Genomic DNA, 23,201 nt, shown 5'->3' on the forward strand with positions numbered 1-23,201 from the left:
ATCAGTTCTTCGGTGCTCAGCCTTCTTTATCTACCATATGAGCCAGCAATCCCACTCCTGGGCATGAGTTCGAAAAAGACAAAGAACCTACTTCAAAAAGATACATGCACCCCAGTTTTCATTGCAGCACTATTTAAAATAGCCAAGTCATGAAAGCAGCCTAAATGTCCATCAGTATATAAATGTATAAAGAAGATGTGATAGGCAATGGAATGTGTCTCAGCCAGACAAAAGAATGAAATCATGCCATTTGCAGTAACATGGCTGGACCTCGAGGTTATCATACTATGTGACGTGTCAAACTGAGAAAGACAAATATATGATATCACTTATATATGGGACTTAGAAAAATCATAAAAATGAACTCATTTACAAAGCAGCAACAGGCTCACAAATGAAGAAATCAAACTAGTGGTTACCAAAAGGGATATATAAGTTGGGAAATGGGGTTAACAGATGCACATTACTATATATAAAATAGATAAACAATAAGAATTTACAATATAACATGGGCAACTATATCCAATATCTTGTAATAAACTATAATGGAAGAAATAGAATAAAAATATTTATGTATATACACACACACATATAACCAAATCACTTTTCCGTACACCTAAAACTTCACACCATATTTAAATCAACTGTACTCCAGTTTAACAAAAAGAAAGAAAACCAGTGGTTTTGCTTTGGAGGGCTTTCTGGATGTAGCTCGATTCTCTGGAGTTAAAAGGTCTCTCCCCCATTGTGTCTGCACCGTTAGATGTCGGAGGACTGTTCAATGAGCAGGTAGCCACGCCCTCTGTCTGCACATAAACTAGAAGCTTCCACTGGACCCCCCACCCCCCCACCCCCCGCCTCTGGTGGCTCCGCCCAGTGGCCGTCTCCTGGGCGCAGTCCCTGCTCTCCCACATACTGACTCTGTGACCTGCTGTTACTTAACCTCTGAGTGCCTCCGTTGCCTTCCCTGTAAAATGAAGGTAACAGACATTGTTAGGAGGTAGCAGGAATATGGTAATCGACGCACCTCTTAGAATCAGTTTAGCTACCATGGTCAAAATGCAAAGTCTGTGCAAGTCCACATAAGTGTATGGAGCCTTCCGTTAAAGCCTAAATGACGCTGTCATTTATGGCATCGAGTTCTTGCTTGTTTTGAATATTTGATGTGACAAATGAAGGGAAGCGATGCCAACCACCAGAAGAAGGGGAGAGAAAGATGAGACGAGACTGGGATGCTAAAAACAGTATTACCCCTATTTTCCCAAGAGAAATTGGTAGGTTTGGTAGATTTCCGGCTGTACTGGTGGGAAATTGAGCAGAAACACAGTTGCTCATGTAATTTTTGTTGTCGTGGCTCTTATTGTTGTTTTCCCCAAGAGAAATGGCTAACCGCCCTACGTATCCTATTGTATTCATAAGAAGTCTAGTGGACACATCCCCGTTCAATTAAAGTACCCCCCCCACTTTAATTTGCTCATTTTGCATATTTAACAAAGCTAGCATGCTCCCAGCCTCGTTAGGAAACTGGTGTCTGCTTTGGGAATTTCAAGCCTTTACCACCTCAGTGCCTCATTGCAATAATTGGTGGGAAAAGTGATTTCCAGCAGCTCACACTATCTGCAGCTAGAGCTGAGCGCCTCATCTCACCACAGGCCTCCTTGTCAACCTGTGAGGTGTTATTGCTCGCTTTTGTTTGACTGTGTATGTTCCTTTAATGTCTCTGACAGCAAGGTGTCTGAAATCCACAATTTCAGTTGGTGATGAGAAGAACTGTGATCAGTGCGCCCTTAATAGCTGTGTTGGGACCATGTAGTAAAACTGGATTTTGACTGGTAAGCAAAGGATAGAATGAGTCTGCAGTAGTTGGGGAGAATGAAACATTATAATTGACTTAAGCGGAATTCACTCTTTCACTATATATGTACTTGGTAACAGTTTTCAGCTCCTGCCATGGATAATAATAATAATAGATGCACATCTTGTATCTTTTCTCTAGGGGTAAGCTCCCTAAGACAGCCTTGGTCACCCAGTGCTTGCATATAAAGAATCTTCAGCACCCCTCAGATTAAGGACTGTGTGAGTGAGAATCTGAGCATGGTGTTGGATAATCATTAGTGTTGTTATCTTGGGGAATTTTCAAAACATTTTGATTATGAAAATTGGTAAACAAACACCACACGAAAGAGAATAATATAACAAACTCCTATACACCCAGCATCCAGCTTCAACCACTATTGAAATGAAGTGGTAGTCCCTCAGTCGTGTCTGACTCCTCTGTCCATGGAATCCTCCAGGCAAGAATCCCAGAGTGGGTTGCCATTCCCTTCTCCAAGGGGTCTTGCTGGCCGAGGGATTGAACCTGGGTCTCTTGCATTGCAGGTTGGTTCTTTACTGTCTGAGCCACCAGTGAAGCTATTAACCCTTGGCTAATCTTGTTTCATCTATACCCCTAGCATTCTTTTCACTCATCAGACTAGGTTGAAGAAAACATATAGGAAAGATTGTGACACATATATGCAGATAATGCAGTAAATTAAATAAGTATACAACTTGCATTGTCTGCCTTCAAAGAATATTTTCTAAGATCAAGCTCTGCTTGGCATTTTAATGCCATTGATTCAAAGTGGCATAGTCCCTGTCTGTATGGACCCTGTTTTGATCACACAGAGCCAGTCTTTTCCAGAGTTTCTCAAGATCCTCGTTTAATAGCTAGTGGAAGTGACAACCAGCAAGGTGTAATTTCCATGTCAGGAGCTTGTTAATTTGTTGGTTCATTTATCCTCTGAGAATGAAGTTCCTGTCCTCTATCAAGTGTTCAGTCAAGGTCACTGACTACCATTTTATATCTCTTCTTTGCCAGGGACTGTACCGGGTGCTTGGATTAAAATTAAAAAGCAAAATTCTTCTTAGCTCTTTCTAGAACTCTCTCGCTGGAATAGATTCCATCAAGGGAGTCTGGAAGTGAAGAATAAAAGAGGGAGGAGGGGAAGACCGAGGCGTGACCCAGGAACAGATGAGCAGGCTCAGTGCCGGGGAAGGAGGGCTCCTGGAAGCTTCCCTCCTCCTGAGGGACAGTTGTCCTGCTCCAGGCCTGTGCTGCCTGGTGCTGGGACATGGGCAACCGGGAACAAGGGGGTCGGCCAGGGGCTATCCTGGGCTCTGAGAGTCAGCGACAAAGAGCATCTACCGCTCACGGGATCTGCAGCCCAAACCACACGGCCAGCAGTCCGCTTCCTACTGTGATGAGCTCAGTGGATCCCGTGTCGCCCCGCATTGAAGGCTGCCCTTCCAGAGTGACTGTCAACACCATCCCCACGGTGCAGGGCCACCCCGCTTCTCTTTGCAGGTTTACCCTGACTTAAGACAAGTTTGTCAGTGTTACTTCTGGCCTGAAATTTGAACATGTGATAGTGTTGTCAGCTCATGGATGTGTCTTCTGCAGAGGGCTGGTGAGACCAGGACAGCTGCTGACGTTTTTGCTTTTGCTCTGCTTTTTTCTGTCCCTTTCTCCTCTAGGACTTAGCTCCTCTTTCGGGACCTGGGTTCTTTTTCTCGGTCTAATTCTCAGCTCTCTTTTGTTGCTCATTTTGAGTCACTTCCACATTTGATTTCTTCCTTTTCTCTCACCATCCTTCTTCGCATTTTCTCCTGCCCTTCCTCTTGGGTAACCATGTGAGTTTTCAGGGAGGCAGCATTTTTATATGTCGGAAAACATTTGAACTTCAGCATTGCCTGTCACATATTTGGGGATGGAAGAAAGGCTCGGAGTCTCACCTCATCCTGACACTTGGCTTTTACAGCCCTCATAGATCCCTGGCCATAGATCCCCTTGTTCATTCAGACAGTTTTGGCTGAGTGTCACTTATGTCTCAGGCATAGAAGTTCATGTTGTATTAAGGAGACACAGCCTCTGCTTTCATGGGGCTCAGCACCCATCCCATTGTGATTTATGGTAACACATCGTGTCTCTAAAAGATGTCATTCATTGTACAGTTTAAATTGAAAGATCTTAGAGGTCTGGGCTTCCCTTGTGTCTCAGTGGTAAAGAAACTGCCCGCAATGCAGGAGACATGGGTTTGATCCCTGGGTTGGAAAGATCCCCTGGAGAAGGAAATGACAACCCCCTCCAGCATTCTTGCCTGGGAAATTCTATGGACAGAGGAGCCTGGCTTGCTATATAGTCCATGGGTCACAAAGAGTCGGACACAACTTAGTGACTAAACAGCATTAGAGGTCTGTCCTTTTAAAGATACTGAATTGGCCGAAAATCTTGTTTGAGTTTTTCCAGAAGATAGTAGGAAAAACCAAATGAAGTTTTTGGCCAACCCAATAATATTTAACTAAGTTACTATGTTATTCTACCAACAAGTTTCATGGGTAATTTTTATACTCAAAAACTGATAGATTCTCAAATGAGATTTAGCCTGAAGCCAGCCAGGATGAAACGGTAACCCTGAGCATCTGATGACAAAAATAACATGAAGTAAGTACTGCAGGTAGTTCAGCATTTTCTCATCCACGCACTAAATGTCAGGGGACATGTTTTAAATGCCACTCTCTCTCCATGCTATTTGAGCAAGAGTATTAATAACTGACCATGGTTTTTAAAAAATCTGTCAATATTGCAACCTTAATAAGATAGTTAAATGAAAGGCAGTGTGTGGTGATACATCGGTAGGACCTCTGGCATGTCAGGAGAGGTATAAAACTGAAATGTCTCCCAGGAGTGAAGGAATGAAAATGACTGTGTACATTGAGGTGTTTTTAACTAGTTAACCACTCACTGAAGTAGCTAATTGCTGAATGGGGGAGTTGTTCAGCCTGTTCAGTTACCATGGCGACAGAACCCTCCGTCTTCTGTAATATACATTGAATTTCCACTACTTACAACTGAAGCATTTGATTTCCTCGTGGGTGAACTGATAAGCATGTGGTGTCTTGCTAACCTAATTAAGAAGCTGACGCCGTGAGAAGATGGTACCCAGCATGCCAGTGAAAAGGGAGAAGGGAGACTGTTTGGTCATGTCAAAACTGAGAGATGCTATAGCTTGGTTTAGGCAACAGTGATGAGTTGTACAAAATTGGTGCTATTTTATCTTCTGTCTACTATTCCAGTTTCTTAATTTCCCCACCTTCCCTGGAGTGTAACTGTCTTAATTATTATGTCCCGGGACCTGTGCAGGTGCTAAGGCACAGAGATGAAGAGGGATGTTCTTGTTTTTCATGAGCCAACAGACTAGGCTTGGGTCATGAATGCTTAAATGTGCTGTTGGAGGGTCCTGAAGAGGTGGCCACTTCAGCCTCTGCTCCCTGACCCCTGGGTGACTACGCTGGTAGGGATGGGAGTAATTTCCTCAAAATATCAAACCTTACCCCAACAGGAAGTCTCTCCATGACTCCTAGAAACACCCCTCTACTTTCCATTTTGTTGGAAATGTTGGAAGTGAACACAGATTGCACGCGTGCTGAGCTTTAGTTGTTCCCGACTCTTTGTGACTCCGTAGACTATGGCCCGTCAGTCTCCTCTGCCCATGGGATTCTCCAGGCAGGAACACTGGAGTGGGCTGCCACGCCCTCCTCCAGGGCGTCTTCCCGACCCAGGGATGGGATCCTTGGCTCCTGCGGCCCCTGCACTGCATGCAGATTCTTTACCGCTGACCCAGCTGGGAAGCCTGAACAGACAACCACTGGTTATAGTGGTAAGAATGGGTTATGTAAGACCCATAAAATGTATGTCCAAGTCCTAATCCCAGCACCTGTGAGCATGAGCTTTTTTGGGAACAAATGTAATTAAGTTAAGGATTTTGAGATGAGATCATCCTGGATTTAAAGTGGGCTCTCAAATTGGATATTTGGGTTTAACATATACATACTACTATATATAAAATAGGTAAACAACAAGAACCTGCTGTGTAGCACAAGACTATACTCAATACCTCAGAATAGCTTATAATGGAAAAGAATCTGAGTAAGAATATACACACATGTGTATATATATATATGGTGGTAGTGGTTTAGTCACTAAGTCATCTCCAACTCTTGGAACCCCATGGACTGTAGCCCACCGGGTTCCTCTGTCCAGGGGATTCCGCAGACAGGAATACTGGAGTGGGTTTCCATTTCCTTCCCCAGGGATCTTCCTGACCCAGGGGTCAACCCTGTGTCTGCTGCGTTGCAGGCGGATTCTTTACCCCGGAGCCTCTAGGGAATTCCATTTGCTGAATTACTCCGCTGTACAATTGAAACTAACAATGTAAATTAACTGCAATTTAAAAACTAAAATGAGCTTCTCATTGGAATAATTTGAAAATAAATACAGTGGGCTTTAAGTTCCATAGTGAATCTTCTCATAAACGGGGACGGTAAAGGAGAAGACACAGACCTCCAGGGGAAAGAAGGCCATGTGAAGACAGAGGCAGAGATCAAAGTGAAGGAGCCAGTGCTGTGCCCACCAAGGACAGTCAAGGGTGGCCAGCAGCCACCAGAAGCTGGGAGAGGCTCCGAACTTCAGACCCTCCAAAGGAAACCAGCTCTGCTGACACCTTGATTTTGACATTATCGCCTCCAGAACTATATGAGAGTATATTTCTGTTGCCTTAAGCCACTCAGCTTGTGGTACTTTGTTCTGGCAGTTCTAGGAAACTAACACACTGACCAATTAAAACGACTAATAAAGAAAATTGAAATCACCTACAATGAAGGGTCTCCATCCAGCCCCAACATATAACTGACACATTCCACTAAAGGCAAGTTTCATAATAGAGCAAATAAATGCTGGTTTTCGCAAAGCTGACGTGCCTCCAAACATTCCAAGGGCCTTTAGGGGAAAGAGAAATGGGGTTGATTTCTCCCTGCTGGTTGAAAATAGTGCAGCCGTGGATGCGGCTGGTTGCCACAGAGCCGTGGCCCACACCTGTCTTACGTGCTGTGGTCTCTGGTGGCCAAAGTGAGGCACGAATGTCTGAGATGACTCTGTAGCGGCAGAACAGCAGGAAATGAAAGTCCCTCCCCGAACTCCCCCTTCCCACATCAGACTTAGAATTTGGGATGTGTTCATGGCACATGCCAGAGATGACGGAAGTGTCTGCTCCCTTGATGGTGCACCCAAAGCTCTTGTGCCCGCATGCATGCTCGGTCACTTCCATCCCTTCAGTGTCCAACGCTTTGCAACCCCATCAACTATAGCCCACTAGGCTCCTCTGTCCTTGGGATTTTTCAGGCAGTATACTGGAGTGGGTTGCCATTTCATTCTCCACGGGAACTTCCTGATCCAGGGATTGAACCCGCATCTCCTCCATTCTAGGCGTATTCTTTACCGTCTGAGCAAATCTCTCAGTGGAGTCCAAGTGCCTTAACCTGGCAGCAGACTCACGTAGAAGGAGCCCTGTGTCCTGCTCGGCCTCTCATTGTGCTACTGAGCCTGGAGTTTGACTTTGCAGGGTTTTGATTCTTTGTCAACAAGATGGGGATAATAATGCCATCACAGGAAGCATGGTCATCAGCCTCCTCAGCAGGAAGGGAAAGCAGCTATCTGTCTCTTCAGTGGTTGATTTGTTTTCTGCTAATACAACCTGTAGATCTTGAAGCAGATTTCTGTTCTTCCTATCTCAGTGTGTTTGAGATTGAGCCAAATGCTGGTGAGCGTCTAGTAAATGTACTGTGTCTTTGGCAACTTTGTTGAGCACGATATAGCGTGCATTGTTTTTCATACTGATGGCTAATGTGTGTGGAGCCTTGCTTCATTTTAGTCACTGTGCGAAGCATTCAATATGTATTCTGACTGTGTGTCTCATCCCAGCTCTGGGTGGGGATAGTGATGCTCCCATCATCATCTCCACTTTGCCGAGAAAGGGACTGAGGCTCTGAGTGTACCACAGTCACTGACTCAAGATTTCACCCCATCATGGAGTGGGGTTGCCGGCTGGCCTGCCCTCGGATTCAGACATGGTGGCTTCGGAGTCCAGGCTCCCGCCCACACAAAATACATGATGATTATAATGCCTGTGACTGACTTGCTTTTTAAAAACCACCCTATCATTGTTCTCTGTTTACCCTGATTTTCTCATTTATTTATACTGTTGTCTGGTTTAGATATCATTTAGCTACTTCAGGACTTTTGAGGGACAATATATAAAACTAATACAGGTGATGTAACTATTACGTGAGAGAATATAGGTAAACTCTAATCTGGTTTCTAACTCATTGAAGTGAGAGTATTAGTCACTCGGTTGTGTCCAGTTCTTTGAGAAGCATATAGACTGCAGCCCGCCAGGCTCCTCTGTCCATGGGATTTCCCAGGCAAGAATACTGGAGTGGGTTGCCATTTCCTTCTCCAGGGAATCTTCCTGACCCAGGGATTGAAAGCGGGCCTCCTGCATTGAAGACAGATTCTTTACCACCTGACCCATTAAAGGAACATAATAAACACCATCCCTCTGGCTTCCCATTCAGTGCCCAATACTAGAACCACGCTCAGTCTGCTTTCTGCTGCTGCCTCTTTTGATTTCCCAGGCAACACTGTAAATTGATTGTAAATGATGCTAAAGAAACTGTAACAATAATAATAGTATACTACGTATGAATCTGTAATGAGATTTCCTGAAGTGAATCAAATTTGAAATTAAACACTGTATATTTTGTCTTGCATACTTTCAACTTTATTATCCAAGTATATAATACATAAGACCCTTCTAAAGATCTTATAAGAGAATTGGTTTAGATTTTTTGTTGGTCTGTTTTATAGGGTAGGCAGTGGGGGGATCTCTTTTTGATAATATTAACACGTCTCTAAGTCTCAATTTCTTTAACCGTAAAGTGGGGCTGGTAGTGGTTGCTTCACCGAGTTGTCTTATTACAATTTAGTGCTAAGAGCACGTGCTGACTCCATGCTTGGCACTTCTAAAAAGTACAGTCTCAGCAGTAATGTGAATAAATTTAAAAATAAATTTTTAATATAAAAAATCCAGATGAATTAGTAGGCAGAAGGAAGAAGACTTTTATTCAGGACTGTTTTCAGTTTTTTGAGACTAGAAATGAAAAGTCAGAGTTTGTGATAAAGTGGAGATACTTAAAAGTATCAGAGATCCAGACTTCTAGGTTGTACTCAAATTTATCACAACTAATTTCAGGTTCACATGCGAATTAAGAGGGCATCAGAGGATGAGATAGCTGGAGGGCATCACCGATGCAATGGAAATGAACTTGGGCAAACTCCAGGAAATGGGGAGGCTTGGGGAGGCCTGGCGTGCTGCAGTCCATGGGTCGCAAAGAGTCAGACGCGACCGGGCAACTGAACAACAACAGTACTGAGCTGTCATAAAGTGAGTTATGACTTGAGAGCTTAAAAATGTGTGCCGATTCTCAGTGTCATCTTTGCCAGCATAGGTGGCTGCTCCGACCCGGGGCAGGATTCTGCGGTATATGAAAATGATCAGAGTACTTTTTAAGGAAGAAGCCTGGCGGCTCAGGCAGCAAAGAACCTGCCTGCAATGCAGGAGATCCAGGTTCAGTCCCTGGGTTAGGAACATCGCTTGGAGAAGCGAATGGCAACCCACTCCAGTATTCTTGCCCGGAGAATTCCATGGACAGAGGAGCCTGGCGGGCTACAGTCCGTGGGTCACAAAGAGTCGGACACGACTGAGTGACTAACAGTGTCAGGTCCTTACGGGCTGAAACTGAAGAAGCAATACATACAGCCTCCCAGGTGCCCACTTTGTCTTCAGAGCTGCGTCCGTTTCTCTGGAGGCTGGGGCCTTCCCAGAGCTGATTCCTACAGAACTAAATATTCTTGGTTTGGTTTCAGTTACTTGTTGGTCTCAACCTCAACACAACCTTGCCTGTGTCATTAAATAGCATCTGGTGGTGAGGTCTTTGGGACATTTTGACAAACAGGTAAATTGTATCACAAGTAAATTTATAAATTTGTAGCCTGAGAGTTCATATTTCTGTTTTGATCATGTGTTCATTCCCAAGCGTGATGTGTAAGCTCTTCTTATTTCAGTAAGTACAGTCCGAGAAGTGCTTTTGTGCTATTGGGACATCCATTTAAATTCTAGCCTCTGTTATCGAATGCTAAAAGTGGCAGATACAGGCAAAACATTCCAAGTTGGCTTCCTATGAGGAATACTCCTCTGAAAATCGGCATTAACTTCCAGGCCAAGGTTCCAATCAGTTGAGTGTTTGTCACATGATGGAGGGAGAAACATAGTAAGAATTATACCTTTCCTGTGAGTGATAAAGGAGCAGCTTAAATACCAAAAACAGTAACCGAAAAATACCCCTTTCATCTCTAACTTAGGTTGTGCTTTTGATAACCACCAAGAAGAGAAAGAAGCAGTACTCTCATCCCACTGAAAGTTTTATAGTCCTCAGGAAAGGAAGGCAGCTCTATGTGAAACAGATGACCAGTCCAAGTTCGCTGCATGGAGCAGGGCACTCACAGCTGGCTCACTGGGACAACCCAGAGGGATGGGGCGGGGAGGGCGTGGGAGGGGGTTCGGGACGGGGGGCCACATGTACACCCGGGGCTGACTCACGTCAGTGTATGGCAAAAACCATCACGATATTGTAAAGTGATTAGCCTTCAATTTAACTAAATGAATTTTACAAAAAGAAAATAATTAATACTGTGGCACTGAAATTCCTGCATTCAGATTACCTGGTGCTCAACAAAGAGCTTCACAGGGTTCACAGGGCATCAGAATGCTGGGAGGTAACATCCATTTCCAAAGAAAAACGCAGGTCTGTTTTCGATATAAGCTTTTCGTGATATACTTTTTTATTGTTTTATTTCCTTCGGTTGTATCTTGTGGGAAACCTGGGAGAGAAGGAAACTGAGCTTTAGAGAAAAAGAGAAGAGAGAGAAAAGGCGAGAACAGTGAACTAGAGAGTACACACACTGAGAAGTAAATCGTCTGCAAGTAATCCCTCTGTTAGAAATGGTCCAGCAGATTCTTGTGACATACCCAAAGTATACGCAGTGTAATGGGACTCATGGCTATTATGTGAATTCTAAGCTTTGCACTTAAAAATTATATGCAGGCTAATCAATTATGGACTCAAAGAGATACTAGTGTTACCAGAAAAGAACTATTTGAGTACTAAATAGTAAGGATAAGAAAAAAGAAAAAAGTACTAATCTGACCAACACTTACGAGGAGTGTTCACATAGTACTTGGCTCTCTTATTGACAGACTGTGTGTTCCAAGTCATTTAAAACAATTATACAGGGCCTTGAAGAGTCAAAGGTGTGAAGGTGGTTTGCTCATTTGCCGTGAATATACCTAGCTTGGAAGTGCTGTTGTGTGCCCTCTGATTTACCCTGTGGTCACTCTTGTTACCAAGCTGTTTTTGTGTTGTTAGTCACTGAGTCATGTCTGACTCTTGCGCGACCCCATGGACTGTAGCCCACCAGTATCTTCTGTGCATGTGATCCTCCAGGCAAGAACACTGGAGTGCGTAGCCATTCCCCTCTGCAGGGGATCTTCCTGACCCAGGGATCGAACCCACATCTCCCGCCTTGGCAGGTTGCTTCTCTACTGCTGAGCTGCCATAAGACCACTTTACAAAACAAAATCCCCGGAGTTTGAGTGATCAGCTGGAAGGTACACCTCTAAGAAGCTTTCCGACTGCAGACCTCATGGGCTTTCCACTCGGCCATGTTCCCTGCAGCACAGTTACACAGGGTTGGAGATATTTACTATTTTGATAATGGACTGAAAATTTGAGAGAGTTATTACCAAGGGCAATCTTCTGATTGCATTAGGCAGCAAAGAACCAGGAATACACAACCCAGTTCTTACCTCTGTTCTAACCATCTGTCAAACCTTAATCATGTCCTCTTCTGAAGCCTCACTTTGCCTGTTTATAAAGTAAGGAATAATAAAAACTTCCATCTCTCAGAGATGAGAGCTTTAAGGAACATTAGATCACTTATGAGAGAAGCTTTGTGTTCTTTAGAAGAAAAGTACATGGCAAAGTAACATTTTTCACTGTAATCGTCTAATATGTCATAAAAAACCAATGCTGGAAAGATAATTAAGTATGTGGCTTTGACAGAGGAGTTGAAAGGAATGAAAAACTGATGAAAATAAAAATAGTCTGTTATCTTGGTGACTGGATGGTATTACCTTATAAGGGCATTTCTGAGCCCATGGTTCTACTAAGACAGTTCTTTATTAAAAACCAGATGAGTATCTATAGTCCCATTAATTGTGTTGTAAGCTAAAATCCAGACTCCTCTGGGAGTAAAATTTGTAACATAAAGATCAGTGGTCTGTTCTTATTAAATTGCTATGTCAAGACCCGACGATAAATGAAATATTTGGAAAAGGTCAGGAATGGATCAGTGAAAATGACTCTGAATTAGGAAGCAGAACTTGTTAGGGAAAGGTTGGAGAGAGAGAATAAAATAGAAGACAAGCTATAGGCTGAGAGATATATGAGAGGTGGATGGTGACTGGAGGCCAGAATGAAAAGAAATTGCTTTAAATTATGACCAGAGGATTATAAGCAGTGCTCTAGGGAGACCCTGATGCGTCTGAGAGTTGTAAGCTACTGGAATGCACTATTGATTGAATTTATAGAATCTCTCTTTTTTCTGGAGATATATTTAATAATAGGCCACCTTTCCATCTCAGCAGATTGCTAGAGGCAGTAGATAAAAGGGCACATTCTATCAGAGTGTGTGGTCATGCCCTGAGATAATTAAATTTGGGGACAGAGTCCTTCAGTATGTAGAGTCTTTCACTCGAAGAGCTGCAGCCTTGCAGGACCCCATGAAATGCTACTTGGCATATTAAGACCTTATGAGAAACCATAAGGCTGTTTCTTTTCCTCATAGCTACAGAATTCTGACTACTTTAGCAGTAGCATCAGAAAAGCTGCCCCGTTGTCCGTACCTGTTATGGAAAGATTTGGGAATTTAAAGGACTCGCCACATTCTGTTACCTTATGAGGGCTTCCTCTGTGGCACAGTGGTAAAGAATCTGCCTGCCGATGCAGGAGACTCCCCTGGAGTAGGAAATGGCAACCCACTCCAGTATTCATGGAAAATTCCATGGAAAGAAGAGCCTGATGGGGTACAGTTCATGGGGTTGCAGAGTCAGACATGACTGAGCAACTGAGCAAGCACGCTTTGTACCCCAAATGGCAAAGAGTGTGGGATGCCTCCTTTGAAAATTATTAAATGTTTATAAAAAGCAGTAATTATGTAATCTTGGAATATTTCTATACAATTAATATGCTTTTAAAATGCCAGTAGTGAGGGTAAGCAGGTTGGCATAGACTAGAATTTTACATAAGGCTAGTTATCCAGGGTACATTAAATGCCTGAGAGTTGCTTGAATTGCTTAAGGCAGGTAAAGCAGCCTCCAGTGTATCTTGTTTTTGTTATTTTTGTTAAGTGGGCATGGAAAAAATTTAAATGTAAGCTTTTTGTGTTAAGTAGAAGATTAGGTCGGGAAGAATAATGACGTATCTTTTACTGATGTTCTCATTTTCACTTTTTAATTCAAGCTTTGTTTTTCTAGCGAATTCCAGAGCAACCTTATTTAGATGGCTCGTTATGGCCTGGACCCATTGTTCCATTTCATCCAGCAGCGCTACCATGATTGTTTGCTATCACCTTTGTTGGAGATAGTCTTCCCCCAACACTAGCGGCACCTGTTAAAACCCTACACATTTTTTAAGATCCAACTCAAAGATCCTTTATCCAATTCCCGCCTCATTCCCAATTTGGAGGGACAGTTTCCTGTCAGGGCCACATCCATGGCACCTGGCCTTCCCTGGGGTCTCAGGTGGTAAAGAATCTGCCTGCAATGTGGGAGACCTGGGTGCGGTCCCTGGGTTGGGAAGATCCCCTGGAAAAAGGGGACGGCAGTGTACTCCAGTATTCTTGCCTGGAGAATCCCATGGACGGAGGAGCCTGGTGGGCTACAGTCCATGGGGTCGCAAAGAGTCAGATACAACTTAGTGACTTCACCTCACTATCTTAATCTTAATCTTTCCCTCCTTAATCAGAAGCATTTTGAAGGCTTTGATGTCTTGTTTATCCCTGTCTTCTTTGCAAAGTCTAGAACCCCATCATGCATATATTGGATATTAACTAAATATTTGTTGAATCTGTTTCCCCTCTTGCTGCCTCTTCATCCACCTTATGCCTGTGAATTGGATGTCTTTTGCCCACTCTTACTTTTGCCCTCTTGCTCTGGGCTTCTCTTGACGATTTATAGCTGAATTCCTGCCCCAGCTACCTCGTCTGAACCTGTTTAGGTTTCTTGGCAGTCTTGCCCTCTCCTTCTAAGCGTTGGGAAGCCATCAAGTCCCACAGGCACAGTTTAGAGCTCAGGGCACTTTTCCAGCCTTTGCCTGTTCCATGACACTGCCTCTTCCCGTCTGCTTGGAGCTCCTAGTCTCTAAGCTGTGTCCCCGGGCTTGTGTTGGCTTCTGGAGCATTCTATCATGTCATGGCCCTCACTGGGCTGCTCTTAGCTTTGTTTTCTGTTCTCGTTCTGCCAAGGAGCTGACTCTTGGCTCTACTTTCCCCGTATTTTTTTCAGCCCAAATGCAAGTCACCATCCAACATATCGCACATCCTAGTAGGGACACAGAGGTCTGCTGTTCTCCTTGTAGGAAAGGGAATTATGCCCCTATGAAATTAACAAGTCAGAGTCTTATATCAGTACCCAAAACCCTGTGTAATCTGCCCTCACCCTCTCTAGGCAAGCTTCTTTGCCCTTTCCCACCAAGTAGACCACCTGTTGGGTGGCTGTTCTTGGTGACTCTTGAGGACCATGGGCTTCTGCCCCCTTGGGGAATTTGCTTGTGCTGGGATGGCCCGTTAACTAAAACAGCCTCCTTTTTACTCATTCTTCCATTGCACTCCATTTAGAATCCAATTCAAGATCTACTCTCTCTACGATTTTATTGTCCCACAGTTCAGGCCATCTGATTTTCCCCATCCTCACCCACACAGGGCATTTATGATTTTGGCCTTGACTGTGTTGTTATCTTACAGTTGTTCCAGGAACAGGCATCTCATCTTACCATCTAGCTGATAAAGTCTCCTGCGGGTGGGGGTGGGGAGGAGAGCCATAGTCTTCTCTTTTGCCCGCTGCACCTCCCTCAGAAAATATAATTGTATTTGTGTTTACATATGCATGTGGGTATGCACACACACACATATTGGTATGTACCAGGCTGTCCATGATTTATTTAACTTAATCTACACAAGTAGGGTTGCCAGATAAAATACAGGATGAAAATACTGAGTCGGGTAGAGTTATCCTAAACTTTATTCGTTGTTTATCTGATGTTCAAATTTAACTGAGCAGCTCATATTTTAATTTGCGATATGTACCAACCTTTTACACAAAGCATTCATTGCACTTGTTATTTTAGGAATGAGGAAACTAAGGGTCTGTGACATTCAGTCACTTGCTCAGAGCTGGATATCAGATGAAATCTTTTGTCTGGGAGGTTCTCTAAGCTTCTAAGTGTGAAATACCGTGATGGCACACAGAATGACATGACACCCTTCAAGATGACCTCAATCCACTTTGTCGTAAAGGAGTGAATCATATAAACTTCAGCTCATCTTCAGATCTTCTGTTGTGAAGATAAAGTCCTGTTCAATAGTTGGAAAATGCATGTCTCTAAATATTATCTTAACATGGAATTGGACCTCTTCTGAGCATGGAAGCAAACACCTAGGTGTAAAACTTAGCCACAGTAGGTACCACAGAAAGCAGAGGAAGTGAAATATATTGTGCATGATAAAGCACCTATTAAATACTCCTTAACAATTTTTGTGCTTCACTTCATATACTTCCCTGTAAATATCGGTTTCCTTTATTAGGCTGTGATTATGGTGAATCACATTAGCACTTTGCAGAATATTTTTTTTTAAACCACCCATCTCCTACAATTATGTTAAATTAAATTTAATTCAGGCTCTCTTGTCTAAAAGAAAATATCTTTGCATTTAGCAAATCTAATTAACGTTACACAGACCTTTCCCATTAAGGGAGGTGTCTTGGAATATTCCCCTTGAATAGAGACACTCTTTTCTCTATTAATGAAGAAAAACATGGGAAAAGTTTAGGAAGCTTCACCAGATAGCCTTCCACTTCTTTTGTATTTTCCTCCTTTCTGTTGAGTGAAGTCAGGGGTTTGGTGGAAAGCTTTGCCTTGGGTTGGTCTATGGATATCACACTTAGAGGGAAATGGAAATTGGTTACCTCTCAAATCAATATACTAATACATTAACTCAGACATGACCAATCTAGGATAAAGTTCATCTGACATATAGTCTGCCTTTAGGATCCTTAGCAAAACTAAAGACTGTAACTAATATGTCTTTATGGTCTTCTTGCTTCACATTCTGAGTCATTCTCCTTTCTCTGCCTCTCTTTTTTTTAACTGGGGTATTCAGTTCAGTTCAGTTCAGTCGCTTAGTCACATCCAACTCTTTGCAACCCCATGGACACACACTAGGCCTCCCTGTCCATCACCGACTCCTGGAACTTACTCAAATTCGTGTCCATAGACTTGGTGATGCCATCCAACCATCTCATCCTCTGTCGTCCCCTTCTCCTCCCACCTTTAATCTTTCCCAGCATCAGGGTGTTTTCCAAGGAGTCAGTTCTTAGCATCAGGTGGCCAAAGTATTGGAATTTCAGCTTCAACATCAGTCCTTCCAATGAATATTCAGGACTGATTTCCTTTAGGATTGACTGGTTGGATTTCCTTGCTGTCCAAGGGACTCTTAAGAGTCTTCTCCAAAACCACAGTTCAAAAGCATCAATTCTTTGGTGCTCAGCTTTCTTTATAGTCCAACTCTCACATCCATACATGACTACTGGAAAAACCATAGCTTGGACTAGACAGACCTTTGTCGGCAAAGTAATGTCTCTGCTTTTTAATATGCTGTCTAGGTTGGTCATAGCTTTCCTTCCAAGGAGCTAGTGTCTTAATTTCATGGCTGCAGTCACCATCTGCAGTGATTTTGGAGCCCAAGAAAATAAAGTCTGTCACTGTTTCCATTGTTTCCCCATTTATTTGCCATGAAGTGATGGGACCGGATACCATGATCTTAGTTTTCTGAATGTTGAGCTTTAAGCCAACTTTTTCACTCTCCTCTTTCACTTTCATCAAGAGACTCTTTAGTTCTTCACTTTCTGCCATAAGTGTAGTGTCATCTGCGTATCTGAGGTTATTGATATTTCTCCCGGCAATCTTGATTCCAGCTTGTGCTTCATCCAGCCTAGCGTTTCTCATGATGTACTCTGCATATAAGTTAATAAGCAGGGTGACAATATACAGCCTTGACATACTCCTTTTCCTATTTGAAACCAGTCTGTTGCTCCATGTCCAGTTCTAACTGTTGCTTCCTGACCTGCATACAGGTTTCTCAAGAGGCAGGTCAGGTGGTCTTGTATTCCCATCTCTTTAAGAATTTTCCACTGTTTGTTGTGATCTACACAAAGGCTTTGGCATAATCAATAAAGCAGACGTAGATGTTTTTCTGGTATTCTCTTGCTTTTTTGATGATCCAATGGATGTTGGCAATTTGATCTCTGGTTCCTCTGCCTTTTCTAAATCCAGCTTGAACATCTGCGAATTCACGGTTCACATACTGTTGAAGCCTGGCTTGGAGAATTTTGAGCATTACTTTGCTAGTGTGTGAGATGAGTGCAGTTGGTGTGTAGTTGCTTTATCATGCTATGTTAGCTTCTGTTGTACATATAAGAGCTAGGACATGGAAGCAACCTATGTGTCCATCGAGGGATGAATGGATAAAGAAGATTAGATACATATATACACTGGAATATTACTCAGCCATGGAAAGAAATGAAATTTGGTCATTTATAGAGACGCGGTTGGAGCTAGACTCTACCCCTCTTTTTGCCAACAGTTTATTTGTTGATGATCCTGGTCTGGAAAGTTACCTGACTTACCCCGCCCCATCTCTAAAGCTCCAAAAAGTCCTTCTGTACTCTTTGACCTTAGGCCACAACCCCACTGTCATTGTTATCAGTTCTCTCTGAAGTTGATGTTCTGCTTAATTTTGTCTAAAATTTTGATTTTAGGCAGCTTCCAGGCAGCTCAGGAATTAAATAGTCTTCCTGCTCCCCTCCCTCCCTTCCATTCTTCCTTCCTTCTTTAATTTTTAACTGGAAGGAATTTTAGAATTGATGTTACCTGATGCTCTGTACCTACAGAAAATGATTTCAAGCAGCATATTGAAAACCAGTAGACAGTAGATGAAGTATTTTAATTGAGTCAAGGTTAGAGAGAATTCTTATGGATATTGCCAAATGCAAATTCTTGTGGCAAGGCAAGGATCACCCTTAGATAGAAAAGGGTTTGAATTCTAGCTCTGCCTATTGCTGTCTTGGTGATGATCTCAGACAAGTTCAGAAACTCTCTGACTCTCCCTTTCCTTGTCTAAAAAACTGTGATAAAATATAGCTGCCCCTCTGGATTTCTGAGACGATTAAAGGACACTGTATGCCTTGGCTAGTTTTGAATAGTCTCTGTAGACAGGGGCTCCTATTGTCTTGCTTGTTGTACATGGTGGTGGGGCTCAGGTGCGCCCTCTTCCCAGCAGCCGCTTGCCCATTGCTTCCTCAGCCTCCTCCCAGGGCACAGAGTCTTCATTTTTCAAAAGGACTCGACATTAGTGATCATAGTGGTGGGCCCTGAATTCGGCAAAGACCTAATCTTTGTATTTTCAGTCATTAAAAAAAATGATTTAACTGTGATTCATGGAGTTCATTGAAGTGATTTTTATGGTACAGAAAGCCCTTTTTTTTTACCACTTGACATTTAGCTCAGCCTTTTCCTGAAGGCTATGCAATACATTTGGGGGAGCTTTTTGCCTTGTTGCTTATATGTGCATAGTCTGTTCTGGCTGCTGTAACAAAATCTCATAGGCTGGGTGACTTACAAGCAACAGCTGTTTATTCCTCAAAGATTGGAGAGCGTACATATGGAAAGTCCCAGACCACCGTGCCTGCAGTCACAGTGTCTGGTGATGGCCCGCTTCGCCATGGGTGACTGGCTTCCCTCTGTCTGCGCCCGTGGTGGGAAGGGTGCGGGGACCCGCTCCTGGGCCCGCTTGTTAGGTTCCCGTTCACGACATCATGACCTAGTCACCAACCAAAGGACCCATCTCTGAACACCATCAGACTGAGGGTTAGGTTTCAACATACGGATTTGTGTGGAAGCAAATATTCAGTAAATAGCAGTTTCTGAACCCATTTATAGAGCCAAGGGTGAGAGCACAGGCTGAGTGAGTGTTTCGGTTTGTGGCCATGTTAATGCCGTTAGCTGGTGAAATAGTCATGTCCAGGAATGTGGAATAGAGGTGGAAATGGATCTTAGACAGGCTACTGGCATGGTGAGGATGATAGTAAAAAGGCAAGTATTACAAAAGAGTGGCAATGCATAGATTTTAATTTTTTGACAGCTTGTTATCCCTACAGAGATGTGTGTGGTAATTATTTGTAAATTAGAATATTTCACTTCATTTTCTAAACATGAGAGGAACAATTTCAGTAGATTGAAAAATGGCCAAAAAAAAAGAAAAAGAAAAAAAAATACTTGATTGGAAAATTAGTCATTGTCTCAGCTGGAGGGCAGTATTTTACCTTGAGCTGTGTTTTGAATAGCCTGTGGAATGTACTTTGATTATTTGAGCTACAGATTTAGAATTTAAAATGATACCACTTTGTATTCATGTAGAGGCCTTCATTTTAGAAATTTTCACTGCTGAAAAAAGTACCTTATCTATCATCCTGTGGGAAGAAAAATGATGAAAATGACAACAGCAGTCATTGACAATGAAGTTAATGGGACCATAATTAATATTTGCACGTCTTCAACGATCAAGATAACCCAGTCTCTATCCTTAGGATGTGGCCATTCTGTAGAAATGAGGGATTGGGGAATATGAAGGAGTTAGGACTGGATATGATAATGAGTTTTGTTTTCATTGTTTCAAATTCTGGTGACTGTAAATTTCATTTTGCATTGTCTTTCTGCAGTTTCCACAATCAGCATACTTACCAGGACATGTTAAGGTAGAAAGCTTGGCTGAATGCATTAAAAGAATTGCCTCATGTTCAGGAGAGAAATTGTGCACTTCTATAGATAAGTAATAAAATAGTTAATATTCAGTTATTCTTACAAAGTTCCAAGTGCTTTTCTATACGTTTTAAACCTGTGAACACGTTAGTCCTATATGATAGGCACACGGTTTCTGTCCTAACCTTGGGGAGACAAGGCGCAAATTGGTAAAGCAAATTTCCTGAATTTTCACAACTACTAAGTAGCAGGTTCAAGATTCCAACCCAAGCATCCTTCCAGAGCCCAGGATCTGATTATTCTCTGCCGCCTCTTGTCTCTTCCTCCTTTTTTAAATTTTCCTTATTTTTTTTGTCCCTGAAATGCACCATACCTACTACTATCAAAAACTTTTTTTCTTCTTTCCTTTCTCCTTTCCTTTCCTTCCTTCCTTTTTTCCTTCTTCTTTCACCTCATTTCTATTTCAGAATAAAGGGGTGCGGGGAGGCCAAGTGAAGGGGGTGAATGGTTAGAGTTGGCTCCGCTGAGGTCAGAGATGGAGAGAGGAAAGTGCTGAGATCAATGGCTGGTTGTATCGGTAGATGAGACCACTGACATATTGGCTAGTGAGAAAAGAGGTGGGTAAGGAAAGCCAGTTTTCTTACTGTCAGAGGAGAAGGATGTTACAAACAGGAGAAGCAGCGGCTAGAGTGACTCTGTGATGTTGGATTGGAATTAGAGGTATTGCTATATTCAAGATATATAGGTAGCGGTAGAAATAAATATAGATGCAAGGGCATGTGTGTGCATTTATATACAGATATTTCTTAGCTCTGTTCAGGAGGGACACCTCAGTATCAATAAGCACACCTGAGCCCAGCCTGCATCATCAGAAATGATAAGGTCATGAAGGTGAGGAGGGACTGAAGAGTGTCATCCTGATTGAGGAAGACTAAAGAGCCGTGACCATTAAGTGCCACATGTGGTCCTAGATTGGATCCTTCTCTGCAAAGGGGATTATTAGGACCACTAGTCAAATCTGAGTAGTATCTCTGAGTGAGGGATGTATGAAGGTTCATCATGCTCTACTTGTAGCTTTTCTGTAAGTTTGAAACTATTTTAAAATGAAAATTAAAAGAAAGAAATAATAATATTGGTCAGGATCACAGTTGTCTTGTTACTTTCTGGTTCTTTTTGTCAGTAAATTTAAAGTTTGGAATTTACTCAAATCCCCAGAATCAAGGATTATTAAACTCCACTAATTGTGGATTAAATAAAAGTTTTTTTAAATTGCAAATAGTAAGTCTGCATAATGGTAATATTTTTATGTGCTTTCTTTTCAGAATGTACTCTGATTCACTGAAATACCATGCTTTTAAGAAATGGGCTGCATTTCAGCAACCTCTTTTCCTAAATTGCTTTTGTAAAAATCATGTTTCTGAATGACACTAACTGGAGAGATTTTTAGAACATTGGTTCCAGGTAATTAAGAGAAAGATGTTTTCCTTGTCTTGGAATAATTTCAAATGTGAGAGGCATGGCAAAAATGAAATGTGGAAAGCTGTACAACTGATTTCCTGCTAGTATGAGTTTACCTGTGATCTCTGGGTCAGGAAGATCCCACAGAGAAGGAATGGCAGCCCACTCTGGTGTTCTGGCCTGACAATCCCGTGGACAGTGGAGCCGGCGTGCTGAAGTCCATGAGTTTGCAAAAGAGTTGGCATGACTTAGCAACTGAACAACAACAATAAGGATGGGAATATTCACAGCTGATGTGTTCTTCCTTTTACTTAATTTTCTTCCAGACATGAGAGGATATCAATGTGACATTTTCTAAGGATTTTTTATTTGATGTTAAAGTGGGCCTACTTTTATAATCCTCCTAAATTCAAAAGAATTCATTACATTATATTCAGGATCCTCAAGACAGGGACCTATATCTGTAGAAAATGGAGTGTTTAACTATACTAACTTGGTTATTAGTGTAATTTCATTTCAGCAGATCCCATGTACCGCCTTTTCTTTTGTCTCCAGTATCCAGGGTGGGACTGGTTTTAATTTTTTACTCTTATTAAAAAGGTGCTTTGGTCATTATCTTTGTAAATCTGTTTCTATTTTCCCTTTAGAAAAAAATTCCTAGAAGCAGACTTGCAAGTCAAAGAGATGAGATTTTTGAAGTGTTGCCAAAATACTTGTAAGCACCTGAACTAAAATGCCCCTTATGACTTTAACTGCTTAAGCTTTTTTTAATAATTAAAAGTGCTAAAGAATAGCATATTTCACTTAGCAAAATGAAACCTTGATCTTGAATGTGGCATCATAATAGTGAGTCTACTGACTCAGACCACATCATAGTATTAGAACGTAGAACTTCTGATGCCTAGGGACCTTGGAGAAGATGAGATTGCAAGCTCTGCCTAATGCCGAATCTCACCAAGGAACAAATTTGTTCATTTTTTCTAATCGGTGGATTTGGAGCAAGGTTGGTCAGTGACACGATCAACTCTCCATGTATTTAAAGTCTGTTGTCCAGTCCTCACCGTGTCTGAGTCACTTAGAAGCTTCTAGGACTTGAAGCAGTCAGTCTCCTACTTTGCTTTACCATAAAAAGGGAGTGACCATACAAGGTGAAGGATCTTTTCCAATAGATTTGTGCTCAAGACTTAGAAAGCATACATGTTTTCAACAGCGGTGTCCCTTTTCCGCAGATCACTTTGAATTCTCTTGTAGAGTAACAGTGTTTCTAGCAATGGCCTCTGTTCCACTTCCTTTTTGGTGTTGTTTAGCATGATGCACAGATATTTCATTTGTGTTTTGCAATAAGATGCTGTTCCAGGGCAAAGATGGAATGTTTCCTTCTTCCAGTAACTTGCCAGTGTGGTACATCCATTAAATCCAGTTACACATGTAACAGAATGTACTATTGTTATTGGCAGTGACCTCATTGATTAATTACAGGCTGACCCTCTTGACAACTTCCTAGTGATTTTACTTCCTGAGTGATTAGTTCTAATGTTGCTTATACAGTTGGAGTCAAGGAAGCTTACAGTAACAGTCCTGCTTTGGAACATTCTCTGTTCTACTGATGTTAATTAACAAAATACTCCACAGAGGAAAATGGGTATTTATGCTGT

The 23,201-nt window shown here is 42.3% G+C and overlaps 1 protein-coding gene across 16 annotated transcripts in view; it reads left to right on the forward strand.

The window, feature by feature from the left end:
• FAT3 (FAT atypical cadherin 3) overlaps positions 1-23,201 on the forward strand; it is a 761,607-nt gene that overhangs the window by 378,528 nt on the left and 359,878 nt on the right. The window contains exon 4 of one of the 16 annotated variants that reach the window (XM_043451908.1): positions 1,728-1,832. The exons of the other annotated variants lie outside the window; for them this stretch is intronic. Within the exon in view, the coding sequence (XP_043307843.1) occupies positions 1,728-1,813 (86 nt within the window). The 3' untranslated portion in view covers positions 1,814-1,832. The remainder of the gene's footprint in view (positions 1-1,727; positions 1,833-23,201) is intronic. 16 annotated transcript variants of the gene reach the window in all.

This window comes from Cervus canadensis, chromosome 29 (genome assembly GCF_019320065.1).
Source record: "Cervus canadensis isolate Bull #8, Minnesota chromosome 29, ASM1932006v1, whole genome shotgun sequence".
NCBI lineage: Eukaryota > Metazoa > Chordata > Mammalia > Artiodactyla > Cervidae > Cervus > Cervus canadensis.